The sequence below is a fragment of the Paramormyrops kingsleyae genome, chromosome 9, assembly GCF_048594095.1.
Source record: "Paramormyrops kingsleyae isolate MSU_618 chromosome 9, PKINGS_0.4, whole genome shotgun sequence".
In the NCBI taxonomy this organism is placed as follows: domain Eukaryota; kingdom Metazoa; phylum Chordata; class Actinopteri; order Osteoglossiformes; family Mormyridae; genus Paramormyrops; species Paramormyrops kingsleyae.
The window spans coordinates 25,201,054-25,214,092 of record NC_132805.1 but is presented as its reverse complement, the minus strand read 5'-3'; the positions used below and the strand labels follow the sequence as shown (position 1 = coordinate 25,214,092).

The 13,039-nt window shown below is 44.3% G+C and overlaps 2 protein-coding genes across 2 annotated transcripts; both read left to right on the top strand.

Moving 5' to 3' along the window:
* Positions 1–15: 15 nt before the first annotated feature.
* sbk3 (SH3 domain binding kinase family, member 3) lies at positions 16–3,110 on the top strand. Its single transcript, XM_023815484.2, has 4 exons — positions 16–279; positions 1,107–1,251; positions 1,334–1,536; positions 1,839–3,110. Exons 2-4 carry the CDS (start codon positions 1,107–1,109, stop codon positions 2,646–2,648), a joined length of 1,158 nt encoding a protein of 385 aa, XP_023671252.1. The 5' UTR covers positions 16–279; the 3' UTR covers positions 2,649–3,110.
* Positions 3,111–9,471: 6,361 nt separating this feature from the next.
* On the top strand, positions 9,472–12,960 carry mfap5 (microfibril associated protein 5). The gene is made up of 7 exons (XM_023815483.2): positions 9,472–9,761; positions 10,619–10,698; positions 10,869–10,901; positions 11,017–11,076; positions 11,331–11,418; positions 11,545–11,618; positions 12,006–12,960. The coding sequence occupies exons 2-7, from the start codon at positions 10,656–10,658 to the stop codon at positions 12,107–12,109; spliced, it is 402 nt and encodes a 133-aa protein (XP_023671251.2). The 5' UTR covers positions 9,472–9,761; positions 10,619–10,655; the 3' UTR covers positions 12,110–12,960.
* Positions 12,961–13,039: the final 79 nt, after the last annotated feature.

Genomic DNA, 13,039 nt, shown 5'->3' with positions numbered 1-13,039 from the left:
TAACTGAAGGGGGCAGGCAGCAGAGAGTATTAACCTATCCAGAACAGGAAGAGAGAGGACTTTCACGGGGGGTTATTTAGTCCTGCACCTGCACACGGAGGCTGGGGCAGTCTGAGATCGCGATAACAAAAGTCCTGAGTGGCTGAAATTCAAACACATTGATTTATTGGTGAAAAGCAAGATGATGAGATATGAAGAGAACTAAATAAGTAGCAAGGCAAGAACACAAATAAAAGGCTGAAAAGAGTGAGGTTCCACTTTGAAAGGTCAACTTTAACAGTAAGTGAATCATTTTTCAAAACATTGTATGGATATACAGTATATGTTAGTTTAGTACGAACACTGGTACAGAAATGTAATGAATGAATAACATAACATCCCTATACAGTTACAGTCCTAGGGTAATATATCATTTTGAAATGTTAAAATGTCTATCTGCAGGTTTGCCAGTAATTCTCAGAAGAGCACAAGGTGCCAGTTCCTGAGTGATCAGATTCTAACAAATTATTCAGTTACATCATATTCCTAGCAACTTCAGTACAGATAAAATGGGATCTCAGAACATTGATTTAAAGATTAAATTATCTGTCATTCAATTGTCCATGACCCTGACTTCAACTAACAAAGCTTCAGATGTTGTGGAAACATCTATCTATCTATCTATCTATCTATCTATCTATCTATCTATCATCTATCTATCTATCTATCTATCTATCTATCTATCTATCTATCTATCTATCTATCTAATCTATCTCTGCCCAATCTAGCTTAGTATTTTGTAGGTTAACAGGAAATATATTTGTCTGCCTAATCTAGTTCAGTAGTTTTGCATGTTAACAGGAAAGGCATATCTACAGAACACCCATTGGTCTAATTTCCACACAAAAACTTCCCTTTCAGTAAACTTGCATCTCCTTAAAATATACTTCTAGAAATTATGACCATATTCATACATAGGTTTTTTTTTTACACTGTAAGGTTCACCGTAAACTAATTCCACATTAACTGTGGCTTATGCGAGTGTTACACGGACAAATCCCCAGCATCATATTAGCAAGTGCTAACCTAAAAGAATGCTCGCGGTAAACCCCAGCTCTCCCTTCCAGATGGCTACACAAAAGCTGGACGAGCTCTGTTATTTGACAGCACAGTCATTAACATCACTTAAGACCTCTGACCACTTCCGAGTCATCAAGCTCCTGGGTGAAGGCTCATACGGCAAGGTCATGCTGGCAGTTCACAGGAAGAAAGGTCAGTGAGGCATTTCTCTGGAGCTCACCCGGGGTTTTCACTGGGGCTGCCTCCTACAACGTTCCATGGCCTTGTCTTTCAGGAACTCCCATGGCCCTGAAATTCTTTCCCCGTGAATCTACCTCCCTCCTCTCCTTCCTCCGCGAGTACAACCTCTCCCTCTCCTTCTGCTCGCATCCCTCTCTCTCACGGGCTCTGGGCATCTTCTTTTCCACTCCCTCCCACTACGTCTTTGCCCAGCAGCCCGGACTCTACGGAGACCTGTTTGACGTCATCGTCCCAGAGGTACATGTCTGCGAAATTGAGTTTCAGAGAAATACGCCCTTTCCCACACAAAGTTAGGACGAGCACGCCAATGGCTGATGGAGTGGTAGTAAATGCTCACAGTGGGTGGACTTTGCTGTTTTAATCAGCTGCACTTCTCAATGCCCACTGTAAATTCTATGTCAAACATATGCCAGCATCTCAGACTGCCAAGGTTTAAGTAAATGATCAACTATGAGATGCATATTGACCAAGTCTATCACAGCTGCATGCTGGGACTCGTAGTCGGTGGGTAAAGCATTCCTGTGTCTATCTCCCTTCAGGTGGGTATGGAGGAGGATTGTGTGCAGAGTGTGGTATCTCAGCTAAGTGGGGCGATCTCCCACCTTCACTCCCTGGGTTTCGTCCACCGGGACATCAAGCCTGAGAACATCTTCCTGTGCGACCGAGGGGGCCGCTGGGTCAAACTGGGCGACTTTGGGCTGACCCGAGCTCGGGGAACACAGGTGCGGGCGGTGTGGTACGAGTCCCCGTATTGTGTTCCAGAGGTGGAGGTGGCAAAGCAGAGAGAGGCTTTGCCGGGAGACAAAGGCAAAGAGGAAGGAGAGCAATCGAAGGAGGTCGTGTGGATCTCTGTAGAGCCCAGTATAGACAGCTGGGCTCTGGGGATTGTAATTTATTGCATGCTAACAGGCTGCTTTCCCTGGAATGAAACTACAATGGGCGACCCGTCATATAGGAAGTATAAGGAATGGTTTGTCATGGAGACGGACAGGGAAGCTAAACATGGCTGCAGCGGTCGAACTGAGAGGAAAGAGATTGGTATGCGGGGGGATGCGGAGAGGTCAAAGCAGAAAGGCAGAGGCCAGTCCCAAGGTCCAAGGCCTCCCCCCGCTCAGTTCTCTGCCTGCTGTCCGCTGGCCCTCACCATGTTCCAGAAGCTGCTGAACCTGGACCCAGATCAGCGATCGGAGCCGGAGGAGGTGCTTGGCTACCTGGGAATGCCTTGGCTGCTTGAGACAGAGAAGCGGGAGAAGAGACAGGGTCAGGAGGCAGAGGAGGAAGCAAGGAAGATCCGAGAGGCGGGACATGTGGGGGAGAAGAAGGAGCGGGAGGGAAGAGGAGAGAGATAGAGCAGGCCACAAAATATATACAGTAGACACAAAATAATCATATACGACACATACAAATATTGAAATTAGAAATACATTTTAAATAATATAAATATATAGCCATCCATCCATCTTCTAAGTGCTTATCCTGGTCAGAATTGCGGGATTTCATATATAATATTATACATGAGTAAAATCAGGTAGAAATTGACTAAGAAATATAAAAGGCAGAGAATGTTGTAAAAGACAGAAGAATACTGTAATATACAAATAGTCGTAATGATATTTAATTGTTTTATTGGTATAAAGTTTTTAGTTTACATGGCTGGAAATATTCCTTACAAATGTTTGTGTTATATGTAGAATAGGTCTGCATGTGACGTTTGCCCTGTCATGTACTAAGAGCGATGTTGGATTAATTAAATGTTGTTTAGATACTTTCCACCATCATGATTTGTTGTACAATAAACTACAATAACACTTTCTTTGTGTATCTTGAGTTTATTAAAAAAAAAAAGCTGAACTTCAGGTGTCACTGTGGAGCTCCATGGTACAATCCAGGTAATGAAAGAAAACTTCTCAAATGTCAAAGCAGAGCTGGGCAGGGCGAGCCGGAGTGCAAAAGGGTGCCGTGTCCCACCCCAAGCCCCCCTGGGCTGCACCATTGTGAGGCCCATATTCACCTCTGCCGGCCAGCACTCCAGATGGCTCCGAAAATAGCCCTGGGCTTTCTATTTCCACTGGCCGGCACATCATCACCTCCGGCTTCATCCATCGCAGCCTCACACTCAGCACAACGTGGACATGCTCTCCAGTGCAGGCCAACATCAACACCTTCACTGTTCCTCACCCTGTACCCCGTCAAATCTCTGGTTACACTTTATTTTACTTTTCTCTATGGCCGGTCGAAAGTTCAGGAACCTTCTTTAGCAAACTTTTCTTTGCTTTTATAAATTGTTTGACAGAACGGGCAGATGGGGGAGGGGGGGAACAGAATGGTCAGAGAGAGTAGTGTGCATCTTTTGCGTGTGTCTGGGAGACAGAGCTGGGTGGGGGTGTGAGGAGCACGCGGGATGAGTTTTCTGATAAATTTGAACAGATGGGGCGATACAACCCAGTGCAGCCATAATTTTGGCAAGAAATGAGTGCGGGACCAAACGTGTGATGGAGACCCAGACAAGCAGGCAGACCCCGGCTGCTGAGAGACTTGAAGAAAGATCGATGACAGAGATTTATAGTGGGAAATGACTCATCGTCTGAAAAAAACCTGCACGTTTTACTCAACTATCCTGGCTAATTATTCCCAGGACTTAAAAACTGACAGTTTAATTACCTTCGTATAAATTGAAGGGAGTGTACTGGCATGGTTATATGTCTCAAATGGTCGCTCACTGCAAAAACTCATGGCTGACATTTCATTGGATATGATGTTCGCATTTGATTTGTGTGTATGTGCGAGTGTGTGCATGCATTTTTGTAATTATTACCTTGTGGGGACCAGATTTCTCCACAACGTGATACAAACCTGTAACATTTATTGCCTTGTGGGAACTTTTTTTTTTTTGGTCCCTACAAGGATAACCTCAATTTTATGAAAATATGTGACTAAAAAACTAAAATTTTAAATACCAAAAGTCTTATATTTTGTTTGGTTATTAATGCCAATTAAGCTTAGGGCTGGGTAGGGGTTAAGGCTGTCATTGCTGAGATTAGGGTTATGCCCATAGACATGAATTAACAGTCCCCACAAAGATATGAATACATGAATTGCATGTGTGTGTGTGTGTGTGTGTGTGTGAGCGGGTTTACCTATCCTTATGGGGACATAATGTCCCCAAAACTTGATAAATATCCATTTTTTTTCCCTTATGGGGACCGGTTTCCTGGTCCCCATAAGGGAAAACTCTATTTTATAAAAATCGGTGACTGCTATGAAAAAACTAAAAATGCAAAAAATCTTGTATTTTGTTAGGTTACTTATGGTTATGGTTAGGGCAGGGTAGGGGTTAAGGTTGTCATAGTTAGCGTTAGCATTTTTCCCATTGAAATGAATGAGCGGTCCCCATAAGGATATGTTTACCCTACGTGTGTGTGTGTGTGTGTGTGTGAGGGAGACGAGGCCAGACCAAGCGGGAACATGCTTTGGAAACACGAACGTGCTTTCAACATACCAGCAGAGAGACAGGATTGAATTGGACTGTGAAACGAAGGTGTTAGAGGTGCAAGGGGCACAGGGGGTCGGGGGGGGGGGGGGGGCGGCGATGAGCAGCACACTTCCAATAAACAAGTCTGGATACTACCTAGTGTTTATGGGCTCTGATTCTGCCCACACTGCCTCCTCTTTCCACCTGTGCTTCTCCGTTACACCGTGGGCACATCACGTCGACTGAAGCCTAACCATGGGCACAGGACATTCCACCTCCCTCTCATCTTCTCACAGCTCCCCCGGCAGCCAATCCATCATCGAATTTAGCTGCGCTGCAACGGCCGCCCTGTGCCAGAACACACTCTTGATGAGTTTGCGAGCCCTGACCGGGTCAGTGCCTGAGAGATGCTGGTTTGTCAGTATCCCTGGCACGTTTCTGTGGACACAGATACTGGTCTAATTCTCAAGATGGTCCAAGTCCTTCAGACTATTTTTACTCTTTTGGCCACCACATGGAGCTTCTAACAGACAGCAAGGGATTAAAAGCATTTTTGGACCAGCGGGCCATACCAGCTAAAATATGCAACACCGATGTACACATAAAGTACTTGCACAAATATTCAGCAATACATACAGATCAATATAACAATTATGTATAATGGATTGATTTAATAAAACAGTATAAGTACATGGAGAGAAAAAAATATATAGAATGTAATGTGATACAATGGTACCGCCTAGTGGTAGACATAACATACTACATTGATTCTTCCATTTTCAATGTCTCACTAATGTGCACCAGATTCTCCTCAAAGTTCTTCCCCCTCACTAAAAGGAAAATGTGGGTAATGCAGGGCGAGAAATGGGAAAAATGCCTCCTGAGGCATTGTATACAAGTCAAATAAACATCCACTCTAAAAAATATTTAGGGGATGTCCCACATTGAAGTGTTTGTTACAATCAAGCCAGTCTGAAGTAAACAACAGGCAGCCAAATATCATCACACAATGCTGTTATGGTTCTAGTGTTGTGTTTCTTAACAAAGATAAGGATCGGGGCTGGCACACAGCAAGGATGGGAAGTCAGTTCATCATATGGCACATAAATGCATGTTTACCCTTGAGAGGCTGTTTACGGATACTAATTATCTCCATTGCATGTCGGTGGACTGCAGAAGGAAAGCAGAGTGCCTGGAGGAAACCGATGTGGCAATGGAAGAACCTGGAAATTCCACACACAGAGAAGAGAACATACTGCCACACACACAGGGGAGAACATACTGCCACACACAAGGGAGAACGTACTGCCACACACAGAGGAGAACATACTGAACACACAGAGAGGAGAACGTACTGCCACACATACACAGGGGAGAACATACTGCCACACACAGGGGAGAACGTACTGCCACACACAGAGGAGAACATACTGCCACACACAGAGGAGAATATACTGCCACACACAGAGAGGAGAACGTACTGCCACACACAGAGAGGAGAACATACTGCCACACATACAAGGGAGAACATACCGCCACACACAGAGGAGAACATACTGCCACACACACACAGGAGAACATACCGCCACACACACAGGGGAGAACATACTGCCACACACACACAGGAGAACATACCGCCACACACACAGGGGAGAACATACTGCCACACACAGAGGAGAACATACTGCCACACACAGAGGAGAACATACTGCCACACACACAGAGGAGAACATACTGCCACACCCACAGGGGAGAACATACTGCCACACACAGAGGATAACATACTGCTACACACACAGAGGAGAACATACTGCCACACACACAGAGGAGAATGTACTGCCTCACACACACAGGAGAACGTACTGTCAGACACACAGGAGAACATACTGCCACACACACAAAGGAGAACGTACTGCCACACACACACAGGAGAACGTACTGCCACACACAGAGAGGAGAATGTACTGACACACAGAGAGGAGAACGTACTGCCATACACACACACACAGGAGAATGTACTGCCACACACACAGAAGAGAACGTACTGCCACACTCACAGAGGAGAACGTACTGCCACACACATACAGGAGAACATACTGCCACACTCACAGAGGAGAACGTACTGCCACACACACAGGAGAACATACCGCCACATACCCACAGGAGAACATGCTGCCACACACACAGAGGAGAACGTACTGCCACACACACAGAGGAGAATGTACTGCCACACACACAGAGGAGAATGTACTGCCACACACAGAGTCGGGTGTATTATTATATTTTGACGGTAAATTTCTGTTGTTCTTAATATCTTGAATAATTAAAAACATCAAATTCACAAAAACAGAGGTAAATTATTAATGCTTTGTTAACCCTGTTACCTCACACTTCAGGGATTGGGGTTCGAGACTCCACCCCGGCTCTGGTTTGTGTTCTTCTCCCTGTGAGTTTTCTTCCCATAGTCACCTAGTAGCTCTCAGGTGTGAGTGGTGCGTGTGCTCTGTGTGGGTTGGCACTGTCCTAACTTATTCACTGCCTTGCACCCGCAGCTTCTAGGAAAGGCTACCTGACCCCTACAACCCTGCCTAAGATAAGCAGGTACAAAAGACAAATGGAAGTTGTGTCACAAGGGATTTTACATGACACAGCTATGATGAGATTTGCTGCCTCTTATTCCAGTCATTCATTGAAGTGCTTTTGTATTACATATAAAACACAGGTTATCAGAGGTGGATAGTTCAGGTCCAGAAAGTAAAAATCCAAACCAAGATTTTGTTTCAGCTGACCAGTTGAGTATAAAGAGTCAGTCAGAGTACTCAACTGGTTGGTTGAAACAAAGTTTTGGTCTAGATTTTTACTTTCTGGACCTGTACTATCCACCTCTACAGGTGGCACAGATATTACAAAGTATCAAATTCATGTCATTTGCATTCTGATGTCACTGAATGTGGAGGAGTTGGGGGATCTCAGCCCACACCTGCCAGCTTGCCGCTTCATTTGGTCTCCATCTGTGTGTCTGACATTGTTTTATAGGGCTTCTTCTTGTACTAACACAAAGAAGCCCTTATTATGTGATTACAAGCACGGGCCTTAGATCTGCTAACTGGGAGGGGTTTTACTGAAATTGGGTGGATGAATGATTTTATGGAGGCTCACCCTTTTCTTCAATTAAATACCCCCTATAGGTTCCTTACATCCTACATCAGCGCTTTCAGCAGACGACCAGAAAAGGGATCTCTGTGAGGCTGTGCCATGGGGAATTTAAAAAAAAAAAGCCACTTCATTCAGCCACCAAGGGAAGGCCAGTCAGTCAGCGTGTGACCCATTTATCTACTCGAAGCTGTTGCAGTGACGGAAATGCTGCTGGTGGGGGGTGTCTATCTATATCTAAGGAGGAGAAGCTTTAGGGTTCTGGGGTGGCCAACAGAGCTGAATAGTTGGAGGTTACATTATGTTTAGCCTAATGCAGTGTTGGAGGGATTTCAGGATTTCTTAAGGTGGTGGCATTAGAGCAGAGGGGCCAATATTATCATTAGCCAATGATGTTTCAGCTGGCGAGTGACAGGAGAGAGGAGACTCTGAGGACCAATCAGCTTTCGGCTTGGGCCAGTGCCCCTGTGGCTCCAGCCTTGTATTCAACTATAAGCAGTGTTGAAGAGAAGAGTAGCAAAGACAGGCCTGACAGAGCAATTAAGGGGGCAGTGTGTGGCTCATCGGGCTAAGCCTGTGATCGGAAGGTTGCCGGTTCAAGCCCAGTCCCAGTACATCTGTGGGTCCTTGAGCAAGGTCCTTCACCCTCAGTTCCCTGGGCAACAAGTGGCTGCCTTTTGCAGACAGCTTGCTCTCACCTACAGAGAGCAAGACAATGGAGGCATAATCAGAATTTCCCCACAGGGATCAATAAAAGCATCAACTGTAAATACACTGGCTCTGTGCATAACCTCAGCACTAGCATACCATCTGATTCACATCTTTTCCCAACAGTCTTTTGTGTCATAGTGCAGTGTGGTTTGAGGTACAGTAGTCTGACATGATAATGCATTTTCAGGATCTACCTCTAATAAAGAGGCTGTTTTTCACCGGTTTTGCACTTTTTTTTCTGTTCATCATCCAGTCAGCTGCTGCTCTGGGACCAGTTTGGTCGAAAGCATCATCGGAACAATGTAGCCCATTGGCAACGGTGTGGGGAACACAAACTTAAAATGCATCTAATATAAAGCACAGTCTAATGTTGCTAGAAAAAGTAATCTGTCCATTACATAGTGGCAGCTGGAACATGCCCCACTGGAATGTAATGGGTTTTTCCTAACATGGGAGTTACATATAAGATTTGGATGGAAATAATCCATCTGTCTTCCGTACAGAGTGGTGGCGGGTGCCGGTCCCACGAGGCATCACCGAGGACATGGGATCGGATGTGAGTCCAACACAGGACACACATAATCACACATGTTTTTGGACTGCATGGACATAATCCCTAGGCTAATATGTTATAACTTTAGAATAATCCTGGAGGAATAGGAAATATGGGCCAGAAGCAAGACAGGATGTTTTTTCTCCAGTCATTATTAATGTACTTCCTTGTAACACTGGGCCAGCTCTCGTTTGGCAGAACCAACTGTCTCTGCTGTGAGGCTGCTTCATGAGAATTCAAAACCCCAGACATCTGTCTGGTTGTTCATATCCTGTGAAAAGTCCTTTTTGGCATCTAGATCTTTGTGGTTGTTGTAGTTTTTGATTTTCAGGTTACCAGGGGTCAACCCACAAAGAAAATCAATCAGGCTGAGCAGTGAAACCTGGTGGATGACGGCTCAGCTGGCTGTTTTTCTCAGAATTAAAGAACAAAAATATCATGGATGGATCCAATTAGGGAGAGGGGGGGGCAAGCGATGATGAAGGGAGGAGGATGACAGGGGTGGAGGAGGAGTGGGGAAGAAAGAGTGAGACAATCCATAGAACAAAAGGCATTTCGGAGGACGGGAAAGTTGTGAGTATCCTGCTCTGTTTTTCCCCCCAAATATACAATGAATGAGAAAATAACTTTGGGTGGCATGCAAAGTGGTGTGTACATGACTGCAAGGTGAACAAAAGGAATATGCATGTACATCTAGCAGGAATTAATCTGAGTCGATAAGAAAATGTCCGTCAGAGGTTGGCAGGTCTTCAGAAAAAGTCTGTGATAAAATGCGGCGGGCAGGATATGCGCCTGTGCTGTATATGAGAGAGTGAAATGAGAGAAATGGAACCACTAGGGCATGTGCAAACTATCAGAGCACATATTCAACTGTAATACTTAAACACACATATATACTTACACAGAAAGTCATATATAGCTATCTCTAACTTATTTCGGTATATCTAGGGGTGACTGGTCACTGTTGGTGCATTTACCATCGGAAATGATAGAAACAAGAGGTGTGGGTGGGTATAGAGAGCATGAAAAACACATTCTTTCGAGTGAACTCATGTCTTGGACTCAAACTAAGAGTGACACATCACTGCTGGAGCGAAGAGAGAGGGAGGCGGGGATAAGGGCAGAGTACAGCCCGGTGCCTGCAGTGTGAAGAAAGGGTTCTCAGACACGGCTCGGCAGAAAGGCATCGATTGCACAAAATCGCTCAGCTTAATTAGAACCTCAAGGCAGAACACAATAAATCTGAGAGGTTCTGGGCAGAGTTTGATTCATGGGGGGCAGGATGACTAGAGAAGGGGTGAGCTATCAGTGTAAAGGCTTTGGGAAGGAGGTGTTCTGCTATTAGAAACTGTATTTGAAGGGGAAAATGAGGAGACAGAACGCTATGGGTAAAAAGCTAATATCACCTCCCATTGCTGCTTTGTGTTCAGCTCATGACATATAACACTGGCTGCCAGAGTCCAAAAGATGGGCAGACTTCCAGTGGCAGTGCTTCTCTGCAGTTTCCAAGGTAACATTTGGAGCAGAAACAAGTGTTTAACCATCCACTAAATGATTTCTCCTTGTAGGGAACATTCTCAGATTGCCTTGGGATGTACATGTCTATTATACACCTTTATTATATAGTTATAAATGATTATACAGCCATCAATGTTAATATATATATTTTTTGATTCACAGTAATTGTTGCTGTGGTTTCCGATCAACAAGCAGGTAATATTACTGTGCAAACTAATTAAGGTCTTGTAAAAAATATGCAATGAGTCAAGCTATTATGATAACTGCTAGATTTGCTGTTAATTAACTCGGCATTCCTGTTCCATGTAAGTAACCCTGCAGATTGACAGAGGAGATGGTGATCTTCATGCGATCTCTGAATCCCCTCAAGGTATTTTTATATCTTGTCTCACTCTGTTTACGCCCAGCGACCCAGGATGCGCTGAGAAACATCTCGTGTCGACACCATTAAGCCATCTACATCAATGAGACGTGTGGTCCTTCAGAGTTAACTGCGGTCAAACCCTTCTCCCAGCAAACATACACATCAGCTTGTAATAGTTAAGCGCAGATGTCAGATTAAGAGAAGACAGATTATTGGGAAATTTGGGACACTGTCCCTTGGTAATTTCCATCTCTTTCCAGACTGCAGGGAAGAGACATACCCCTGCACCAGGATGTACTCTGTCCAGCAACCCATAAAGAGGTGTATTCATTCCCTCTGTCTTTACAGGTAATCCCTCGCCTAAGGTTCATGTTGCATCACCAGTTTTTCACAGTATCGCTGCTCGCTCTTTTCGTCAGCCATGTTTCAACACGCTGGACCGTTAATCTCACGCCCTCTCTCTTTTCATTTCAGTATCCCCCGAGTCTACTTGATCAACAAGGAGATTTGTGTAAGGACCGTCTGTCAACAGGAGGAAATCCGTAAAGGTTAGTGCGGCCAACTATGAAAACGACTAAAACTCAGTGCCTGCGATTGGAAGGTTGGCATTGAAATCTCATGGCAGGCAAAACCATTTCACCGTTGAGCCCTTGAGCAAGGCCCTTAACCCCAAATCGTCCAGGGACTGGTTGATCCTGCTCTTTGATCTTCACTTGTATGTCACTTTGGACAAACACAAACACTGCAAATTAAGTTCAATATGAACTGCTTGGCTACTTTTGCGTTGCAAATTCTTTTATCCAAAGTCAGCCTTTCATATGGGACCTTTGCATGCCTACCAGGAGATTTACTGGCTGTACATGACAGCTCTGTTAATGTTTGTAAGATGCCACTACCATCCATCACTACATATCTCTTGCCGCAAACCCCCCCAGCGGACCTGTGCAGAGAGAGATCTGGTTGGCCAAAGCGAATGCAGAGGTCAGTGCAGAAACGCTGCCGCCGTGGCAACCCCAAAACCTGGGAAAACAAAACCTGAAGGAGGGCAGAAGAATCAACAGTAAGAAAATAAAGAAAATAATGAGTGAGACCTTTCTGTATCCTAATAAACCAACTGTGTTTTGGGGGGAAATCACTTAACCCTGTTCCTCATAATTAATATGTACTTCTTTAGTTCTGTGACAGTCTATGTTATGTATATCATTTTCTGTAATTCATAACATTCGAACTAAATACTACAATTCAAAATTTCTGAAATACGTTTGGTTGGTGCTTAATATAGGGGCATTAAGAGAATATGTTACATGCCAATTTTCCAGAACTTTTCTGGAACAAACCGTGATACTTAGAGTTTACGCCCATTTAACAAATGGTTGTATTTGTGATGGAAACAAAGTCGCCGCTTCCTAATGAAGAGACTGTTACTGTACCTGTTAGCACATTATTTAACTAAAAAAAAAAACTTGCACAAGCCCCACATCCTTCAAGACTGCAAAGAAAAAAGGTCATTCCTGAAAGTGTAGGCTGATGCCGACTCCACGCTGGGGGATTCACATGAATCGTTTAATTATCAAGGACAGGAGTCTCTGCTTTGCTTCAAATAGCAGATTGGAATGTTGTTAAAACTGAAGGTGTAGGAATGCTGATGTTGTTAAAGACTAGCAAGCAGTGAAACTAAACTATGCACACTGTATAACTGAATTAACATATGGAACTATACATTAAAACACTTAACCATCCCTTCATGTAGCGATACAACCTGTTTCTACTATTAATCTCTCCAATCAAGGTCTTTCTCCTCATACTCAGCATATAACCTGAAAAGCAAATATAAATCAAAATGTAAACACCCACAGATTTACAGTGATATTAATAAATATGCTTACAAGACATGCTTCGATTTACCGTTTGTGTGTCTTCGTTGTTCTTAGGGGGAGCCTGGGGTCTGAATGTGCCATTATCACCTGCA